The 20,126-nt window shown below is 45.1% G+C and overlaps 1 protein-coding gene across 4 annotated transcripts in view; it reads right to left on the bottom strand.

Moving 5' to 3' along the window:
- Positions 1 to 18,232, bottom strand: part of LOC140191988 (myeloid cell surface antigen CD33-like) — a 46,200-nt gene extending 27,968 nt beyond the window's left edge. The window contains exon 1 of one of the 4 annotated variants that reach the window (XM_072249896.1): positions 18,081 to 18,232. In XM_072249896.1, coding sequence (XP_072105997.1) covers positions 18,081 to 18,089 — 9 coding nt within the window. In that variant the 5' untranslated portion in view covers positions 18,090 to 18,232. The remainder of the gene's footprint in view (positions 1 to 18,080) is intronic. The other 3 variants (XM_072249895.1, XM_072249894.1, XM_072249897.1) reach the window with 3 other exon arrangements.
- Between the last annotated feature and the right edge of the window lie 1,894 nt (positions 18,233 to 20,126).

The following is a 20,126-nucleotide window of genomic DNA, read 5'->3' as shown; positions in this document are numbered from 1 at the left end:
TGCTATTTATTATTTATGGTGCAACTGTATCGAAAACCAATTTCCCCCGGGATCAAAAAAGTATGACTATGACTAAGACTAAGAAGAGAAACTGTTTGGCGCGTTCAGGCTCCTAAGGTCCAAAAGTCTGTAAAAGGTGAGTTTTCAGTGATCGGTTATTTATCGTGTTCAGGCAGCTGTTTGAGCAGACTCTCCACTCTCACAGCTGTGAAATTACTGAGTGACACTGCCAAGTAGTAGAATTTGGTGTCGTTGGCAGAGGTTTCTGACAAAGTGAACTGGGCTTCAGCTCACACAAACCAAGCAACGGCATTTTGCTCCCAAATCTCTGGCAGTTTCAGAGTGTCTGCATTAGCCGACATGTTCAATAACTCTGGAATTGCCCTGGAGTATCAGGGTCACCTACGTAAGTTTCCACAGGTAAAACAAAGTGAGGCGTTTTATGATCATGAAACTCGTAACACATTTTATTGAACTCCAAAACCTTAATACAAAAGCACACTAAAAATTTTTATGTAATAACGTCATCACAGCAGACCAGCCTCTTAAAGTGAAACCCCAACTCAATGTTGGCGGTTGTGAATTATGTACATTTCTCCCAATTCTGTTACCCCACAACACACACAGACAGGCCATCTCCGACCAGGTCCCAACCTGGGCGGCAGCAGTATCTGTGCAGAAGAAAGGCTCGGCAATCAGCTTCTATATCTTGACTCAAAAACCCTATGGACAACTGCACTCTCCATAGACTTGCCGTGAGTCGATGACAACTCAACAGCAATCAACAAGTATTTAGTAGGCAAGAGCACTTTCCCTGTACATTCATGAGGAGTCAAAAGTGTTGGCTCGTGGCCAAGTGGTTAAGGCGTTCGTCTAGTGATCTGAAGGTCGCTAGTTCGAGCCTTGGCTGAGGCATTGTGTGTGTCCTTGAGCAAGGCACTTAACCACACATTGCTCTGCAACGACACCGATACCAAGCTGTATGGGTCCTAATGCCCTTCCCTTGGACAACATCGGTGGAATGGAGAGGGGAGACTTGCAGCATGGACAACTGCCGATCTTCCATACAACCTTGCCCAGGCCTACACCCTGGAAACCTTCCAAGGCACAAATCCATGGTCTCATGAGACTAACGGATGTCTATCATAAGGAAAAAGTGTTTGTGGGATGAAAAGATGGCAGCCCTCATGTATTGAATGGAGACGTTGAAAGTAAAGTTGTTTAAACGAAAGAAAATCTTGTCTTTATTGTCTAAGCGTTAACAGTGGCTGGTTCCCAGTTATAAGATCCTGCCAGCACTGGAGGAGAGCAAGGCCTAGGAAAGCTGGAAAATTGAATTGGAATATGGACTCATGTTACAGTGCTCAAAAAGAACAAGTAAGCTCTCACAGTTGTGCTGCGGCTTTCGGGAAGAGTGAGAGAGACCGGGATGGGAATTTCAGTCGAAGACTTAACGAAGATGATGGTATGAATACCCCAATAAATACACTTGACTCTTTTTTTTGAAGAAAGAAAAGGATCAGATTTATGAGGCATATTCAGACGTTGACAAAACTTACAGAGGCAATTCTAAAAATGTGGCTGACACGATTGATTTTGAACAAAAGTACAGTCACATGTGTAAATACAAAATGGAACTTCCTGACACAGTATTAGCTTTTAAATTTTTGGATACTGTGTGTCTTGACATAAAGGACAGACGGGTAGTGTTTACTGCATGTACGGAACCTATGTTTGCAGCTGTGAAATTGGCACTGAAGAGGATTTTTGGAGAAAAGGCCATTAAGACAACAGTCAGAATAAGTTTTAAGTCAGGAAACAGAATACTTCACTGAGCAGAAACAAGAGTACAGCAAGTGTCAATCCCAGACAAGGACCAGACAAGGGAACTATTACCTGGCACAAATCCAATAAACAAGTACAGATGGAGATAGAAATGTGCGATATCACGAAGTCTTTACCACTAGGCAAGAAACTGTCCACACAAAAACCAAACATGTTAGGTTATCTGAAGAAAGTCACAAATCTGAAGATGTAGAAGAGTACCATATGACATTGCTTGCGAAGGAATCACATACCAATGCAGAAATATCTGAGGCAGAGATTTTGATGATAGAATCTCTAGTATCTGCTGTTTTGGATACATTATGCACACACACACACACACACACACACACACACACACACACACACACACACACACACACACACACACACACACACACAGTGTGTGGAGAAAATGGCTTGAAAGCTATGTAAGTGAACTAAACCAGAATGAACTGGTGTATCAAAACATTCAAATTTGGAGAAGGAAAGATTGTACATTCCACCAAACATGTGAAATTTCCCGCAAAAATAGGGCAGACCAAATGTTACACTGAAACAAAGGTGATACCAGTGAACATTCCATTACCATATAACCATATAACAATTACAGCACGGAAACAGGCCATCTCAGCCCTTCTAGTCCGTGCCGAACTCTTACTCTCACCTAGTCCCACCGACCTGCACTCACTCCATAACCCTCCATTCCTTTCCTGTCCATATAGCTATCCAATTTTACTTTAAATGACAATATAGAGCCTGCCAGCCTGCCTCTACGACTTCTACTGGAAGCTCATTCCACACAGCTACAACTCTCTGAGTAAAGACGTTCCCCCTCGTGTTACCCGTAAACTTTCGCCCTTTAACTCTGAACTCATGTCCTCTTGTTTGACTCTCCCCTACTCTCAATGGAAAAAGCCTATCCATGTCAACTCTATCTATCCCCTTCATAATTTTCAATACCTCTATCAAATCCTCCCTCAACCTTCTACACTCCAAAGAATAAAGAACCAACTTGTTCAACCTTTCTCTGTAACTTAGGAGATGAATCCCAGGTATCATTCTAGTAAATCTCCTCTGTACTCTCTCTATTTTGTTGACATCTTTCCTATAATTCGGTGACCGGAACTGTACACAATACTCCAAATTTGGCCTCACCAATGCCTTGTACGATTCTAACATTGCATCCCAACTCCCACACTCAATGCTCTGATTCATAAAGGCCAGCATACCAAAAGCTTTCTTCACCACCCTATCCACATGAGATTCCACCTTCAGGGAACTATGCATCATTGTTCCTAGATCCCTCTGTTCTACTGCATTCCTCAATACCCTACCATTTACCATGTATGTCCTATTTTGATTAGTCCTACCAAAATGTAGCACCTCACACTTATCAGCATTAACTCCATCTACCATCTTTCAGCCCACTCTTCTAACTGGCCCAAAATCTCTCTGCAAGCTTTGAAAACCTACTTCATTATCCACAACACCACCTATCTTAGTATCATCTGCATACTTACTAATCCAATTTACCAACCCATTATCCAGATCATTAATGTATATGACGAACAACATTGTACCCAGTACAGATTCCTGAGGCACGCCACTAGTCACCGGCCTCCAACCAGACAAACAGTTATCCACCACTGCTCTCTGGCATCTCCTATCCAGTCATTGTTGAATCCATTTTACTACCTCAATTATTAATACCTAACGACTGAACCTTCCATGTGGAACCTTGTCAAAAGCCTTACTGAAGTCCATATAGACAACATTCTCCGCTTTACCCTTGTCAACTTTCCTAGTAACCTCTTCAAAAAATTCAATAAGATTTGTCAAACATGACCTTCCACGCACAAATCCATGTTGACATTTCCTAATCAGACCCTGTCTATCCAGATAATTATATATACCATCTCTAAGAATACTTTCTATTAATTTACCCACCACTGATGTCAAACTTACAGGCTGATAATTGCTAGGTTTACTCTTAGAACACTTTTTAAACAATGGAACCACATGAGCAATACACCAGTCCTCCGGCACCATCCCCGTTTCTAATGACATTTGAAATATTTCTGTCAGAGCCCCTGCATTTTCTACACTAATTTCCCATAAGGTCCTAGGGAATATCTTGTCAGGACCCGGAGACTTATCCACTTTTATATTCCTTAAAAGCGCCAATACTTCCTCTTCTGTAATCATCATAGTTTCCATAACTTCCCTACCTGTTTCCCTTACCTTACACAATTCAATATCCTTCTCCTTAGTGAATACCGAAGAAAATAAATTGTTCAAAATCTCTCCCATCTCTTTTGGTCCCACACATAGCTGTCCACTCTGATTCTCTAAGGGACCAATTTTATCCCTCACTATCCTTTTGCTATTAATATAACTGTAGAAACCCTTTGGATTTATTCTCACCTTACTTGCTAAAGCAACCTCATATCTTCTTTTAGCTTTTCTAATTCCTTTCTTAAGATTCTTTTTACATTCTTTATATTCCTCGAGCACCTCATTTAATCCATGCTGCCTATATTTATTGTAGATATCTCTCTTTTTCCAAACCAGGTTTCCAATATCCCTTGAAAACCATACTCTCTCAAACTTTTAACCTTTCTTTTCGATCTAACAGTAACCTAAAGATTCTGTACCCTCAAAATTTCACCTTTAAATGACCTCCATTTCTCTATCACATCCTTTCCATAAAAGAAATTGTCCCAATCCACTCCTTCTAAATCCTATTGCATCTCCTTAAAGTTATCCTTTCTCCAATCAAAAATTTCAACCCTGGGTCCAGACCTATCCTTCTCCATAATTATATTGAAACTAATGGCATTTTGATCACTGGATCCGAAGTGCTCCCCAACACATACCTCCATCACCTGACCTATCTCATTCCCTAACAGGAGATCCAACACTGCCCCTTCTCTAGTTGGTACCTCTATGTATTGCTGCAAAAAACTATCCTGCACACATTTTACAAACTCCAAACCATCCAGCCCTTTTACAGTATGGGCTTCCCAGTCTATGTGTGGAAAATTTAAATCTCCTACACTGACAACCTTGTGCTTACTACAAAAATCTGCTATCTCCTTACAAATTTGCTCCTCCAATTCTCGCTCCCCATTTGGTGGTCTATAATACACCCCTATAAGTGTTACTACACCTTTCCCATTCCCCAGTTCCACCCAAATAGCCTCTCTAGACGAGCCCTCTAATCTATCCTGCCAGAGCACCGCTGTAATATTTTCTCTGACAAGCAATGCAACACCTCCCCCTCTTGTCCCTCCGATTCTATCACACCTGAAGCAATGAAATCCAGGAATATTTAGTTGCCAATCACAGTCCTCCTGCAACCATGTTTCACTAATAGCTACAACATCATACTTCCAGGTATCAATCCATGCTCTAAGCTCATCCACCTTTCTTCCAATGCTCCTAGCATTAAAATAAATGCATTTATGAAATTTTCCACCTCTTACTCTCTGTTTATCACTAACGGTACAAACAACTTTACTATCTCCTTTTTCTTCCTTCTCCCCTACATCTGTTCCTACACTCCGGTTCCCCTCCCCCCTTGTATCTAGTTTAAATCCACTGGAACCTCTCTAGCAAACCTACCTGCAAGAATATTTGTCTCCCTCCAGTTCAGATGTAAACCATCCCGCCGGAACAGGTCCCACCTTCCCTGGAAAACTGCTCAATTATGTATAAATCTGAAGCCCTCCCTCCTGCACCATGTCTTCAGCTAAGTGTTGATCTGTGCTATCTTACTATTTCTAAACCTGCCTGCACGAGGCACTGGTAGCAATTCTGAGACTGCTATCCTGGAGGTCCTGTCCTTTAACTTGGCGCCTAACTCCCCGAACTCACCTTTCAGGACCTCCTCACTCTTCCTACCCACGTCATTGGACCACGACATCTGGCTGCTCACCCTCCCTCTTGAGAATACCGAGAACTCGATCTGAGATATCGCGGACCTTGGCACCAGGGAGGCAACAGACCATCTGGGATTCTCGATCTCTTCCACAGAACCTCTCATCTATCCCCCTAACTATCAAATCCCCTATCACTACTGCTCTCCTCTTTTCTCTCCTTCCCTTCTGAGCTGAGGGTCCCGTCTCAGTGCCAGAGATGCAACCACTGCAACTTGTCCCTGGTCGGTCGTCCCCATCAACAGTATCCAAAATGGTACACATATTATTGGTGGGAACGGCCACAGGGGTGCTCTGCTCATTCTGTCTATTCCCCTTCCCTCTCCTGACAGTCACCCAGCTACCTGTCTCCTGACTCTTGGGAGTGACTATCTCTCTGTAATTCCTGTTTATTTCTGCCTCTGCCTCCTGAATGATCCGAAGCATGATTACTCTTGAATAAATCTCCCTAAAGGAAGCAGGAGCAGTACTGGATATGGAGGATGACTAAACAATGATGTTTCAACAGCCAGTGTCTCTTGAGCTCAGCAGCTCTGGATGTTACTGTGTGAATATTCTGGATAAAGACATTACTGAGAACCAAAGTGAGAATTAAGTACTAACTGTCACACAAAACATGACCATTGGTGAGAATTGCAAAGTGTTGCTCAAACTTCACAAGCAGTTTGGACACGCTTCATTTGATAGACTTCAGAAGCTGCTCAGGAGCTCAGGAAAGAAAGATGTAAATTATTTTTCCATTTTAAAGTAGATCATTGACAGCTGTGAGACACACCAAAAGTTTGGAAAGTCCAAACCCAAACCCACAGTTAGTCTGCCACTAGCATCTGAACGCAATGAAACAGTAGCCATAAACCTACACGAACTGGAGTAAGGAGTGTAGTATTTCCACATCATTGCTGAGTTCACATGTTTCAGTGCTGACAGCATTATAAGTACATGGAGACCCTCACGGGTTGTAAAAAAAACTTCATCCATTCATAATAAGTTCACTTACAGGAAAGTATTCAGTGATAATGATGGTGAATTTAATGATTTTTTTTATGCAGAGAGTGGTGAGTGTGTGGAATGGGCTGCTGGCAACTGTGGTGGAGGCAGATATGATAGGCTTTCTATGATAACTTCAGAGATAGAGCAGAGAACTTTAGCATTGAAACAAAGACAACAGTGGTGTACAGTCTTTGCAGTAATGGACTTCCGGAGCAACACAATCAAACGCTTACTGAAATAATGCTGAAGGTAAAGCAAAGCAAAGCAATGGCTGTGGTTGGGACAGCCTTGGACAGGGTATACCGTATACCAAGCACAATGTACACAGCTATAGTCCATCTCATTTGGGGTTTGGCCAGAATCCAAACCTTCCCTCTGAACTGGTTGACAGACCACTCGCTCTATCGGGCACTACAAGGAGTGACTGGGATGGGAAACATATTTCAGCACTAGGAAGGCATTCATTGAGGCAGAGTGTTCAGAGAGAATTCAAAGAGCACTGAGGGCAAGGTCCGTCCTACAGATGACAAATATGTTAGAGGGAACAAAGTGTACTACAAAGGAGCAGATTGTACAGGTGGAAAGGTCCTGGAGCTGCCATTGGTCAAGATGGAGTGGTGGTATTCATGAGACATATGAGGTACACATGTGAGGGTGCATCATTCCAGACTACATAAAGCACAGCTGAAGACCATCAGAACTCCATGGTGATTGCTACAAAAAATGAAAAGCACTGACCTGGTACACAGTCACATAACACAGACAGGGATGAGGTGAAAGCAGCTAAAGGCCCCAAAGAGTTGCTCAACAGTGGCAGAGACAGTGCAGTGGGGACTCAACAGACTTGTCTGAACAGAAATCATCACAAGGGCAAAGACAACATGGACTATACCTCTTCCCACCCTGTAACTTATAAAAGCATCATCTTTTTCTTGCAATTCCTCCATCTCCGCTGCATCTGCTCTCAGGATGAGGCTTTTCATTCCAGAATGAAGGAGATGTTCTCCTTAAAAAAAAGGAGCTTCTCTTCCACCACCATCAATGTCGCCCTTAACTACACCTCTTCCATTTCGTGTATTTGCCCTCACCCCATCCTCCTGCCACCCCACCAGGGCTAGGGTGCCTCTTCTCCTCATCTACCACCCCCCCCAGTCTCCATATCCAGCACATAATTCTCCATAACTTCCCCTATCTCCAGTGGGATCCCACCACCAACCATATTTTTCCCTCCCCCTAACTTTCCGCAGGGATTGCTCCCTGCATAACTCCTTTGTCCATTCGTCCCTCCCCTCCTGGCACTTACCCTTGCAAGCAGAACAAGTCCTACACTTGCCCCTAATTCTCCTCCCTCACTATCATTCAGGGCCCCAAACAGTCCTTCCAGGTGAGGCGATACTTCACCTGTGAGTCTGTTGGGGTCCGGTGCTCCTGGTGTGGCCTCCTGTATATCGGTGAGATCAGACACAGATTGGGAGATGGCTTTGCTGAGCACCTATGGTCCATCCACCAGAAAAAGTGGGATCTCCCAGTGGCCACCCATTTTAATTCCACTTCCCATTCCCATTCTGTCAGTCCACAGCCTCCTCTATTGCCACGATGAGGCCACACTCAGGTTGGAGGAGCAACACATTATATTCCATCTGGGTAGCCTCCAACCTGATGACATGAACATCAATTTCTCAAACCCCACCCTCCCTCACCATCCCCTATTCCCACTTTAATCTTTTATCTTATCTCCTTACCTACCTATCAGCTCCTTGTGGTGCTCTTCCCCCTTTTCTTTCTTCCATGGCTTTCTGTCTTCTCCTTATCATATTCCCTCCTTCTCCAGCCCTTGTATCTCTTTCGCCATCAACTTCCCAGCTCTTCACCCCTTCCCCCACCCCCACCCTGGTTTCACCTATCACCACCTGGTTCTTCCTTCTCTCCCCCCCACCGCCCCACAATTTCTTACTCTGACTTCTCATCTATTTTTTTCCAGACGTGATGAATGGTCTTGGCCCGAAACATCAACTGTACTCTTTCCATAGATGCTGCCTAGCAAGTTCCTCTGGCATTTTGTATATGTTACTTAGGTCAGATTAAGGCAGAGCAGACTTGACATCATGTTTGGAAAAGATAGCTCACTGAGGCTTGTTGTCTTCAGCGATGCCTCATTTGGAAATCTTCCTGATGGATGTATTCAAGGGGGACATTTTATTGTACTGATGGGAGAAGAGGATAGATTTTCACCTCTCTGTTGGCAATCAAAAAGAGATGTACACAGACAGGAGAAACCCTCGCAATGTCTGAAGGTATTGACGATGCTGTTTTTCTGGTCACTCTCTATTCTGAGCTTTTCCATGGTGACCTAAAGAAGGACAGTCTACAGATAACTTGTGCCACGGACAACTACTCTCTGGTTGATGCCATCAAATCCACCAAATGAGTTACAGAGAAGAGGCTTCGTCTGGAGATAAGCAGCATCAAGGAACTTGTCCAAGCACAGGAAATTCATCACATGTTGTGGTCAACTGCAAAGGAACAACTAGCTGACTGTCTCACAAGGAAGGGAGTGCCAGCTCTTGTGCTGCTGAAGGCCCTTAGTGAAGGCATTTGGTACCTTAATAACTGTATTAACAGCAAGAGTTAGACCATAAGATCATAAGGTATAGGAGCAGAATTAGGCCATTTGGCCCATCGAGTCTGCTCCACTCTTTCACCATGGCTCATCATTTCATCATTTTTCCTCTCAGCCCCAGTCTCCTGTCTTCTTCCTGCACCCCTTAATGCCCTGACCAATCAAGAATTTATCAACTCCTGCCTTAAATATACATAAAGACTTGGCTGCCTGTGGTAATGAATTTCACAGATTCACTACTGTCTGGCTAAATGGCTAAAGAAATGCTTCCTCATCTCAGTTCTAAAAGAACACCCCTCTATTCTGAGGTGGAACCCTCTGGTCTTAGACTCTCCCACCACAGGAAACATCCTCTCCACATCGACTCTATCAAGGCCTTTCACCGTTTGATTGGTTGCCATTTCAATTATGTCAATGCACATTCTTCTGAATTCTAGTGAATACAGGCCCAGAGCCATCAAACAAGAGAAAATCTGCAGATGCTGGAAATCCAAGCCACACACACAAATGCTTGAGGAACTCAACAGGTCAAGTAGCATCTATGGAAAAAAGTATAGTCGATGTTTCGGGCCAAAATACCAGCAGGACTGGAGAAAAATAGCTGATGAATACATTTAAAAGCTGGGGGGAGGGGAGAGAGAACCACCAGGTAACAGGAGAAACCGGGAGGGCTTTGATGATGTGGTTAGGATTAGTGCAGTTTTTCATATAGTTATTTTTGTGAACCTCCTTTGAACCCTCTCTAGTTTCAGCAGATCCTTTCTGAGAACTAATTCTCATATCCTAATGGACAGTTGAATTGTCTCTAAATTTTTTATTTTTTTTAATATACCCATAAAAAAGGATGGGAGATTGTTGCGCTCTGGTCATTTGGGCTAATTAAGTATTTGGCAGTCTTACACACTTTCCCTGTTATGTGCATGCACTCCAGGGAGAACAGGGGGATTGTGGGGATAAAAGGTAGCAGCCATCATGTATTGAACAGAGACATTGAAGGTAAAATTGCTTAAATGAAAGAAAAGCTTGTCTTTGCTGTTTGAACATTAACATCCAGCCCCTGGCTCAGACCTGCAGACTCAGAGACTTTGGGCCACTGATCTCCAGAGAAGGTGACCCAGAGTCTTTGACCTCCAGAGTCATCAACTTCAGTTATCAACCTCTGGACTTGCCGAGCTCTTGACTTTGAACTGCCCTCCAGACCTTGCCAGCCCCTGTGTATCGACCCCGTAACTTGCTAATAACAGATTTGACCTTCGGGCCTTGACTTTTGGACACATGGCCTCCAATCTTTTTGACCCAGGCCCTTGTGACTCCTTTGGGCCTTTCCCCATATCCTTGACCTTCAGGCTCTAGCTTTGGACTCAATGCACTCTAAATTTTGACTTTCAACTTTGCCCTCCAAACTTCACCAATGTTTGGGTAGTGACCCCAGGACTCACTCATCACGGGTTTGACATTCGGACCTTGACTTCTGGACTCACAAGGACCTTTGGCCCCCAATGGCCTGAGGCAGTGGGTGCCACTAACCCTTCTGACTCCCGACTGTACCCACAGCTCACCGCCCATGCAGATCTCCGACCTGGGGACCTCAGCACCTGCTGACCTGATCTTCCAGATCGCTCATATTCGACTGCGGAACCTGGACTCAAACCCCTGCCTTCACTCTTCATATACCATCCCAGACATCTAATACCCCCTTCACCCCTGTCCACTAACTCCCCGCGCTCTCCCTTATGACTTATGAAGACCTAACAGATAGCACCTCACGCATTGGTCCCATTTGGTTACAATGACCTCCGTCTCAGTTCCATCACCCACATTCCCTGTCTCCCTCGCCGATCTGGGCTCTGCCTCTGCTCATACACAGCTGGAGCAAGAACATACTGCAGGGAGATGGGAGTAGATTGGATTGGCAGCGTGGTTGGCAGAGACATTGTGGGCTGAAGGGCCTGTACTCTTCTATGTTCTAATACAGCACAGCAACAGGCCCTTCAGCCCACATTGCCTGTGCTGACCATCTGCTCATGATCCATATCCCTTCTCTCTCAGCCTGTTATGTGTCTTTCTAAATGCCCCTTAAATGTCCACCTTAGCTGATTCCACTACTTCTCTGGCAGCATGTTCCAGTCCCCTATGACTCTGTGTAAAAAAAGCAAATTTTCCTTGTATGCAACACATACAAACTGCTGGAAGAACTCAGCAAATCAGACAGTATCTAAGGAGGGAATAAAAAGGCAACATTTCAGGCCAAGATCTTTCATCGGGACTGGGTTCTTGGCCCAAAATTTCAACTCCAGCAGTTTGTGTGTGTTGCATTGGATTTCCAGCATCTGCAGAATCTCTTGTGCTTATGACTTGCCTCATAAATCTCCTTTAAACTTTCCCATTCTCACCTTAAACCTCTGCCCTCTTGTATTTGACATTTCCACCTAGAGAATGGGACACTGATTATGTGGAGCTATAAACCCAACATGCTGGAAGAATTCAGCATATCAGGCAGCATCTATGGAGAGAATAAACAGTCAATGTTTCGGGCTGATTCCTTTCATCAGAACTGATTGTCTGCACCTCTTACAATGTTATAAAGCTTGCCCCTGCATTTAATTCCTTAATCGGTGCATCAAAATTCCCCTAAATGCCCCTGACCAATCAGAGATAGATCAGATGAGGGAGGAAATGGTGGTTTCAGTGGGTTTCACATCCTCAGTAAGTGTTTCACTTCGAGACTGATCAACATTTATCACCCTCCTCTGAGAAGCTGGTGGTGCTGATTGTGTAGGGAAGGTGCTCCACAGTGCTGTTAGTGGGCTTGGGGAGGGTGTCCCGGCTTTAAACGAATCGGAATGGCGCTTCACTTGGAGAGGACAGCAGCAGTACGGCTGCCACGTGGTTCCAGTGAAACAGATTGGACCCTGTCATCTGGAGCTGGCTGTGTGGGCTTCCCCTGGGCACTCGGATCCCAGAGAGTTGCAGGTCAGGAGGCAAAGTCACTGTTGTAAATTGCCACTGGTGTAGGCAGTGTGCATGATCGTGACAGAGAGCAACATGGTAGTGAAGCAGTTAGCATTATGCAGTAATCGGAAGATCGGGATGCTGTCTGTAAGGAGTTAATATAGTTTTCCCATGACCACGTTGGTTCTCTCTAGATGCTCTGGTTTCATTCCTCATTCCCAACACCTGCGGGTTAGGGTCAGTAGTTGTGGGCATGCTATGCTAACATCAGAAGCGTGGCTACACTTACAGACTGTCCCCAGCACTTCCTAGAGTCATAGAAAAGTACAGCCGAGCAACAGGCCCTTTGGCCCATCTAGTCCATGCCAAACCATTTAAGCTGCATACACTCATTGACCTGCATCCAGACCACTGCCCTTCATACTCTGCCACCCATATACCTATCCAAACTTGTGTAAAACATTAAAATCGAGTTTGCACGCACCATTGTGCTGGCAGCTCGTCTCCCACTCTCATGACCCTCTGACTGAGGTTTCCCCTCACGGTCCCCCTAAATTTTTTAATCTTTCAATCTTAATGCCTGACCTCTGATTGTAGTACCACCCAACTTCAGTGGAAAAAGTCTGCTTGCATTTATGCCTCATCATCAGGTGCCATGCCCAGTTTGAGCTTTGACTGCCATGGCCCACACACTCCTGTTTCTGGTCAAGTGGATCAATTCATTGGTATTCATTTCCAGTTCTCTGGCTGCTGTCTCCAGATAATTGTGTATGACTCCATCAAATCTTCCCTCAATCTTCTATGTTCCAAGGAATTAAGTCCTAACCTATTCAATCTTTTCCTTGTATCTCAGGTCCTCCGGTCCTGGCAACATCCTTGTTAAATTTTCTCTGTATTCTTTCAATCTTATTTATATCTTTCCTGTAGGTAGGTGACCAGAACTGTTCACAATACTCCAAATTAGGCCTCACTAATGTCTTATACAACTTCAACATAACATCCCATCTCCTGTACTCAATAATTTGATTTATGAAGGCCAATGTGTCAAAATCTCTCTTCATGACCCTATCTACTTGTCTTACCACTTTCAATAAATTATGGATCTGTATTCCCAGATCCCCTTGTTCTACCACACATCTCAGTGCTCTCCCATTCAATGTAAGACCTACCCTGGTTGGTCCTACCAAACTGCAACACCTTGCACTTGTCTGCATTAAATTCCATCTGTCATATTTCAGCCTATTTTTCCAGCTGGTCCAGATGCTACTGCAGGTTCTAATAGTTTTTCTTGCTGTCGACTGTATCTCCAATCTTGGTGTCATCCACAAATTTGCTAATCCACTTAACCACGTTATCATCCCAATCATTGATATAGATGACATACACTAATAGAGCATAGAACATAGAATAGTACAGCACATTACAGGCCCTTCGGCCCACAATGTTGTGCTGACCCTCAAACCCTGCCTCCCATATAAGCCCCCAACTTAAATTCCTCCATATACCTGTCCAGTAGTCTCTCAAACTTCACTAGTGTATCTGCCTCCACCACTGACTCAGGCACTGCATTCCACACACCAACCACCCTCTGAGTAAAAAACCTTCCTCTAATATCCCCCTTGAACTTCCCACCCCTTACCTTAAAGTCATGTCCTCTTGTATTGAGCAGTGGTGCCCTGGGGAAGAGGCACTGGCTATCCACTCTATCTATTCCTCTTATTATCTTGTACACCCCTATCATGTCTCCTCTCATCCTCCTTCTCTCCAAAGAGTAAAGCCCTAGCTCCCTTAATCTCTGATCATAATGCATGCTCTCTAAACCAGGCAGCATTCTGGTAAATCTCTTCTGTACCATTTCCAATGCTTCCACATCCGTCCTATAGTGAGGCGACCAGAACTGGACACAGTACTCCAAGTGTGGCCTAACCAAAGTCTTACAGAGCTGCATCATTACATCGCGACTCTTAACTCTATCCCTCAACTCATGAAAACTAACACTCCATAAGCTTTCTTAACTACCCTATCCACCTGTGAGGCAACTTTCAGGGATCTGTGGACATGTACCCCCAGATCCCTCTGCTCCTCCACACTACCAAGTATCCTGCCATTTACTTTGTACTCTGCTTTGGAGTTTGTCCTTCCAAAGTGTACCACCTCACACTTCTCCGGGTTGAACTCCATCTGCCACTTCTCAACCCACTCCTGCATCCTATCAATGTCTCTCTGCAATCTTTGACAATCCTCTACACTATCCACAACACCACCAACCTTAGTGTCGTCTGCAAACTTGCCAACCCACCCTTCTACCCCCACATCCAGGTCGTTAATAAAAATCACAAAAAGTAGAGGCCCCGGAACAGAGCCTTGTGGGGCACCACTAGTCACAATCCTCCAATCTGAATGTATTTCCTCTACCACAACCCTCTGCCTTCTGCAGGCAGGCCAATTCTGAATCCACCTGGCCAAACTTCCCTGGATCCCATGCCTTCTGGCTTTCTGAATAAGCCTAATGAGCCCAGCACTGATCCCTGTGGATCTCCACTAGTCACAGGCCTACAGTCAGAGAGGCAACCATCTACTACCACTCCCTGGCTTTTCCAATGTCAAATCCAGTTTACTACCTCATCTTGTATGCCAATTGACTGAACTTTCTTGACCAAACTCCCATGGGGGATCTTGTCAAATGCCTTGCTAAAGTCCATGTAGACAACATTCAATGCCTTGCCTTCATCCACTTTCCTGGTAACTTCTTTAAAAAAGCTCTATAAGATTAATTAGACATGACCTACCATGCACAAAGCCATATTGACTATCCCTAATCAGTCCATGTCTATCCAAATACTTATATCTCCAGTCTCCTACAATACTTTCCAGTAACATCCCACCTACTGGGTTCAGGCTCACTGGCCTATAATTTCCTAGTTCATTTTTAGAGTCTTTGCTATCCTCCAATTCTCCAGTACCTTACCTGATGCTAAGGATGATTTAAATATCTCTGCTATGCTTCCTGCAATTTCAGCATTTTCCTCCCACGGGTCTGAGGGAACAACTTGTCAGGCCCTAAAGATTGATCTACTCTAATTTGCCTTAATTTGCGAACACCTCCTCCTCTGTAATCTGCATAGTGTCCATAACCTCACTGTTGCTTTGCCTGACTTCTATAAACTCTGTGTCTGTCTCCTGAGTGAATACAGATGCAAAGATGGCCCTCATCTCTTGGCACCACACATAGATTACCACTCTGATCTTCCAGAGGATCAATTTTATCCCTTGCAATCCTATTGCTCTTAAAATATCTGTAAAATCCATCGGGATTCTCCTTCATTTTGTCTGCTAGGGCAACCTTATGCCTTCTTTTAGCCCTCCTGATTTCTTTCTTAAATGTTCTCTTGCATTTCATATACTCCATAAGTTCTACACGGTTTCCTATTTGCCTATACCTGCTATGCACCTCGTTTTCTTTCTTAACCAAGTCCTCACCATCTCTTGAAAACCAAGGTTCCCTACATCTGTTATCTTTACCCTTTATTCTGACAGGCACATACAAGCTCTGTACTCGCAAAATTTCACTTTTGAAGACATCGCACCTACATCTTTGCCAGAAAGTAAGCTGTCACACTTGCCAGATCACTTTCTGATACCAACAAAATTGGCCTTTCTCCAATTTAGAAACTTAATCTGTGGACCAGACCTGTCTTTTTCCATATTTATTTTATGATCACTGGGTGCAAAGTGTTCACCTACACAAACTTCTGTCACCTACCCGGTCTCATTCCCTAATAGAAAATAAAGTATCACACACACTGTCTCGTTAGGACATCATTGGCACGAATTTGACAAAATCTATCCTATCCAGTCATTTTCCCAGTCAATATGTGGAATGTTAAAATCACCTTCTATAACAACCTTATGTTTTTTTGCAACAATCTGCTATCTCTGTACAAATTTGTTCCTCTAAATGCCACAGACAGTTGGATGGTCTGTAACATAGCCCCATTAATGTGGTCATACCTTTCTTAGTCCTCAGTTCCATCCATAAAGCCTCACTAGATGAGTTCTCCAGTCTGTCCTGACTGAGCACTACTTTGACATTTTCCCTGACTGGTAACACCACCTCTCCCCCTTTAAACCCTTCAGCCCTGTCATGTCCAAGTCAACAGAACCCCAGAATATTGAGCTGCCAGTCCTGCCCCTCCTGCAGCCAAGTTTCACTAATGGCTACAATATCATAATTCCAGGTGTTGATCCATGCCCGAAGCTCGTCTGCCTTTCCTGCCATACTTCTCGCATTGAAATATGCAGCTCAGAACATTAGTTCCACCGTGCCCAACCTTTGATTCCTGACCTTGTCTGAGGTCTTAACAACATCTCTCCACAACCTCTCCACTATCTGTTCTGGCACTCTGGTTCCCGTTCTCCTGCAAAGTTTAAACACCTCCCCCCCCCACCCCCATGCACCACCCCACCGCCAGCAGAACTAGCAAGCCTTCCCGCTAGGATATTAGCCGCCGCCCCCACTCCGTTTAGGTGCAAACCGCCCCTTCTATACAGGTTCCACCTTCCCTGGAAGAGCGGCCGAAGATCCAAAATATCTGACGCCCTCCCTCCTACACCAACACCCTAGCCACTTGTTAAACTATACAATCTTTGCATTTCTGGCTTCATTAACCCTATCCTTTAACTTATCCCCCAACTCCCTGAACTTACTTTGCAAAACTTCGTCACTCTTCCTACCTATGTCATGTTAATTGCATGGACCACTGCTCCTGGCTGTTCACCCTCCCACCTAAGAATGTTGATGACTCGATCCGGGATTTGCTGGACCCTAGCACCTGGGAGGCACCATGCCATCCGGGAATCTCGTTCTTGTCCACAGAACCTCCTTTCCGTTCCGTTCCCCTAACTAACAAATTCGCCTCTGCTCCCCTCCCCCTTCCCTTCGGAGTCACCAAGCGAGACCCCGTACCAGAGACCTGGCCGCTGTGACTTCCTCTGCTGGGTCACCACCCTCCCCAACACTGTACCTGTTGTTATCCTCGGGCTGTGAAGGTCAAACGACACATTTCTCTGCACGTTTCCATATTTCATAAGATTATAAAATACATCCTTTCTCAGCTATGGGCTTCTCACCTCTCGATAATTCCAGTCTGCACCCTTGTTGGCTCCGAATTCAAATACCCAGATCCGAGCTCTGAAATTCACGTGTCTGAACCTCCTCCCTCACCCACTCCTATACCCCACCCATGCCCTTCTCTCTGGCCGAGCTCGATCTCGGGTTCCTGGCATCTCCTGGCCTGTCTGGGGGTGGTAATGTCCCAGGAACGTCGCCCCACACTGACACTGGATCTGCCCCTGTCCCATCAGCAGAAGAAACCCTCATCAATTCTGGTTCAATCCTCCGTTTCCTTCTCCGCAAACCTGGAGGCCTGTCAGCCCCACTGGCTCGCAGACTCACGACCTCAGCCACTTTCTCCAGTTTACATTTCTCAAACTCATGTTCAGTCTTTTCCTCTGTCCAGATTATCCCTAATCTTAAACCCCTTGACCGACCCGCGGCGCACCCTGCTCCCCGCTCCTCCCGCGGTGCTCCCTCCTCCCCGCCACTTGTTGAAGGAATGTTGCTCTGTAGCCAGGTTTAAATAAGTAGTAATGTCCTTTTGGTTGGGTGACTGACTGGAAGCCCTCAATGTCGCCACATCCGCACAGCAAGGCGCAGGAGTGGGGAACGCACGTGTATCCAGGGCACCGCTTACCTGGGACATGTCCGCCGTGTGTCTCTCCGTACCGACCCACACCCAGTGCACAGATCACCGGGCTTCTTATCCCTGTACAGTGTCCTGGGCCATGGAGAGTGAATCAGGAAAGGGAAATGGAATAAGGAAGCGTCACTTTGTCCTTTTGCCATCAACCGGTTAACCCTTTCAATCCTATGCCGATTGCCCAGCCGAGGGTGTGTCTCCCCCTCCATATATGGTTGAGGGGCAGAATCTGAGGCTGGTTGTTGGGAATGTGGGAGCGCTGCCAATTAAATGAGCATACAAGGAAACCACAAGTCTTTGCCTCGTAACTGTACTTCATTCACTGAGACCCACTCAAATAATTCGGGCATTAACTACGTGGTTCAAACAGGGCTCATTAACTCGTTTAGTTACACAAATCTTTACTCCAAATCCGGCCACTTGTTACCCACAGAGATGAACGTGACCAGGACTCGAGGTGCTGATTTCTTCTACTCAAAGGCTTGGTCTGTTCTGCAGCCGTATCGCTGTCAGTCATCACGCGAGGCCCCTTTTAAACATTTCTTGCTTCCCTTCCACACGCTGCTTTGATTTTGCGGCCAGTCAGCTGTAAATCCATTTCCTTCTGTATGTGGTTTTGTTTCTCTTCGTCCTTTGAAATTTCCGTCGGCTTCTCTCTATCATGTTTATCACGGTTTAAGCTTTTTAAAGTTATCAGCAAACGGTACACGGTATCCGGAAATGTTTGTGCACGTCAGAATATTTTGATCTATTTTCCTCAGGGAAGTTCTCAGGGCTGGCGAGTTATTCCAGCTCAGACGTAGCCCAGCAACTCTTTCACACTAACACAAACCAGATGTAAAAATGTCAGCATGCCCCCACTTCACACCGCCTCACCCTGTCCTCAACAGGTCTCCAACTTTCCTTTTCATCAACTTAACTCTTCAATCTCCCTCGCTGTCTATCTCCCTCTCTGTCTCTACCTCTCACTTTCTCTCTGTGCCTGTATCTCTGTCACTCTATGTGTGTGTTTGTCTGTCCCCCCCCATATATCTCTCTGTCTGTCAGTCAGTCTCTATGTCTCTCTCTCGCTCTCTCCTTGTCTTTGTCTTGTTGTCTCTCTCTATCCCTGTGTGTGTCTCTCTCTTTTAAGGTTAAGGGTGAGGGGGGAAAGTTTAAAGGGAACATTGGGGGGGGCTTCTTCACACAGACAGTGGTGGGAGTATGGAATGAGCTGCCAGACGAGGTGGTAAATGTGGGTTCTTTTTTAACATTTAAGAATAAATTGGACAGATACATGGATGGGAGGTGTATGGAGGGATATGGTCCATGTGCAGGTCAGTGGGACTAGGCAGAAAATGGTTCGGCACAGCCAAGAAGGGCCAAAAGGCCTGTTTCTGTGCTGTAGTTTCTATGGTTTCTATGGTCTATGGTTTTCCTCTGTGTGTGTGTGTGTGTGTGTGTGTGTGTGTCCTTCCCTGTCTCTCCCATTGCAGAAGGAATCTGTGACTTTTGAGAAGACAGCCTCAATGGGGCCAAATCGGGTTGGCAGCTGAAGAACTGCACGAGACATAGAGTGGGTTACATTACATTTAAAGGTAGAGTAGGGGAAGTTGGTAACAGATGCCTTAAGTGAACATTTATCCTTTCTTTATAAGGAACTTGTCTGTGAAACGTTGCAGTTTAAATGACTGGCCTTTGAGTTGAAACCACAAAGACTAAGATCTGTGTGGGAGATCAGACAACGATGGGTTTGTCCCTACCACTATCAGCTTGTTAAAGCTGAAAATATGAATGAGTTGAAAGGGCCAGACTGATTGTCAGTTTGTTGCTGGTTGCTCAGTGAAAAGCAATAATATCCCAAATTCATGGCAGCATAGAGAATACCAGTGCATTCAGCCAAGAGATGGTGCCAAGCTGTAATGCCTGGCGAGGCCATGGCTCAGCATCAGTTGTCTACTTTTAGTTTCTTTGTGATGGCTTTTGGGACGGTGTGGGCTGTTAGGAATCAAGTTAGGCTTTAGGGTTTAGGGACAGGGAGGAGGGAGAGTTAGAGGACAA

The sequence above is a fragment of the Mobula birostris genome, assembly GCF_030028105.1.
Source record: "Mobula birostris isolate sMobBir1 chromosome 8 unlocalized genomic scaffold, sMobBir1.hap1 SUPER_8_unloc_1, whole genome shotgun sequence".
NCBI classification, from domain to species: Eukaryota; Metazoa; Chordata; class Chondrichthyes; order Myliobatiformes; family Myliobatidae; genus Mobula; species Mobula birostris.
The sequence above is the reverse complement of the archived record's forward strand: the minus strand, read 5'-3'. Positions and strand labels throughout refer to the sequence as shown.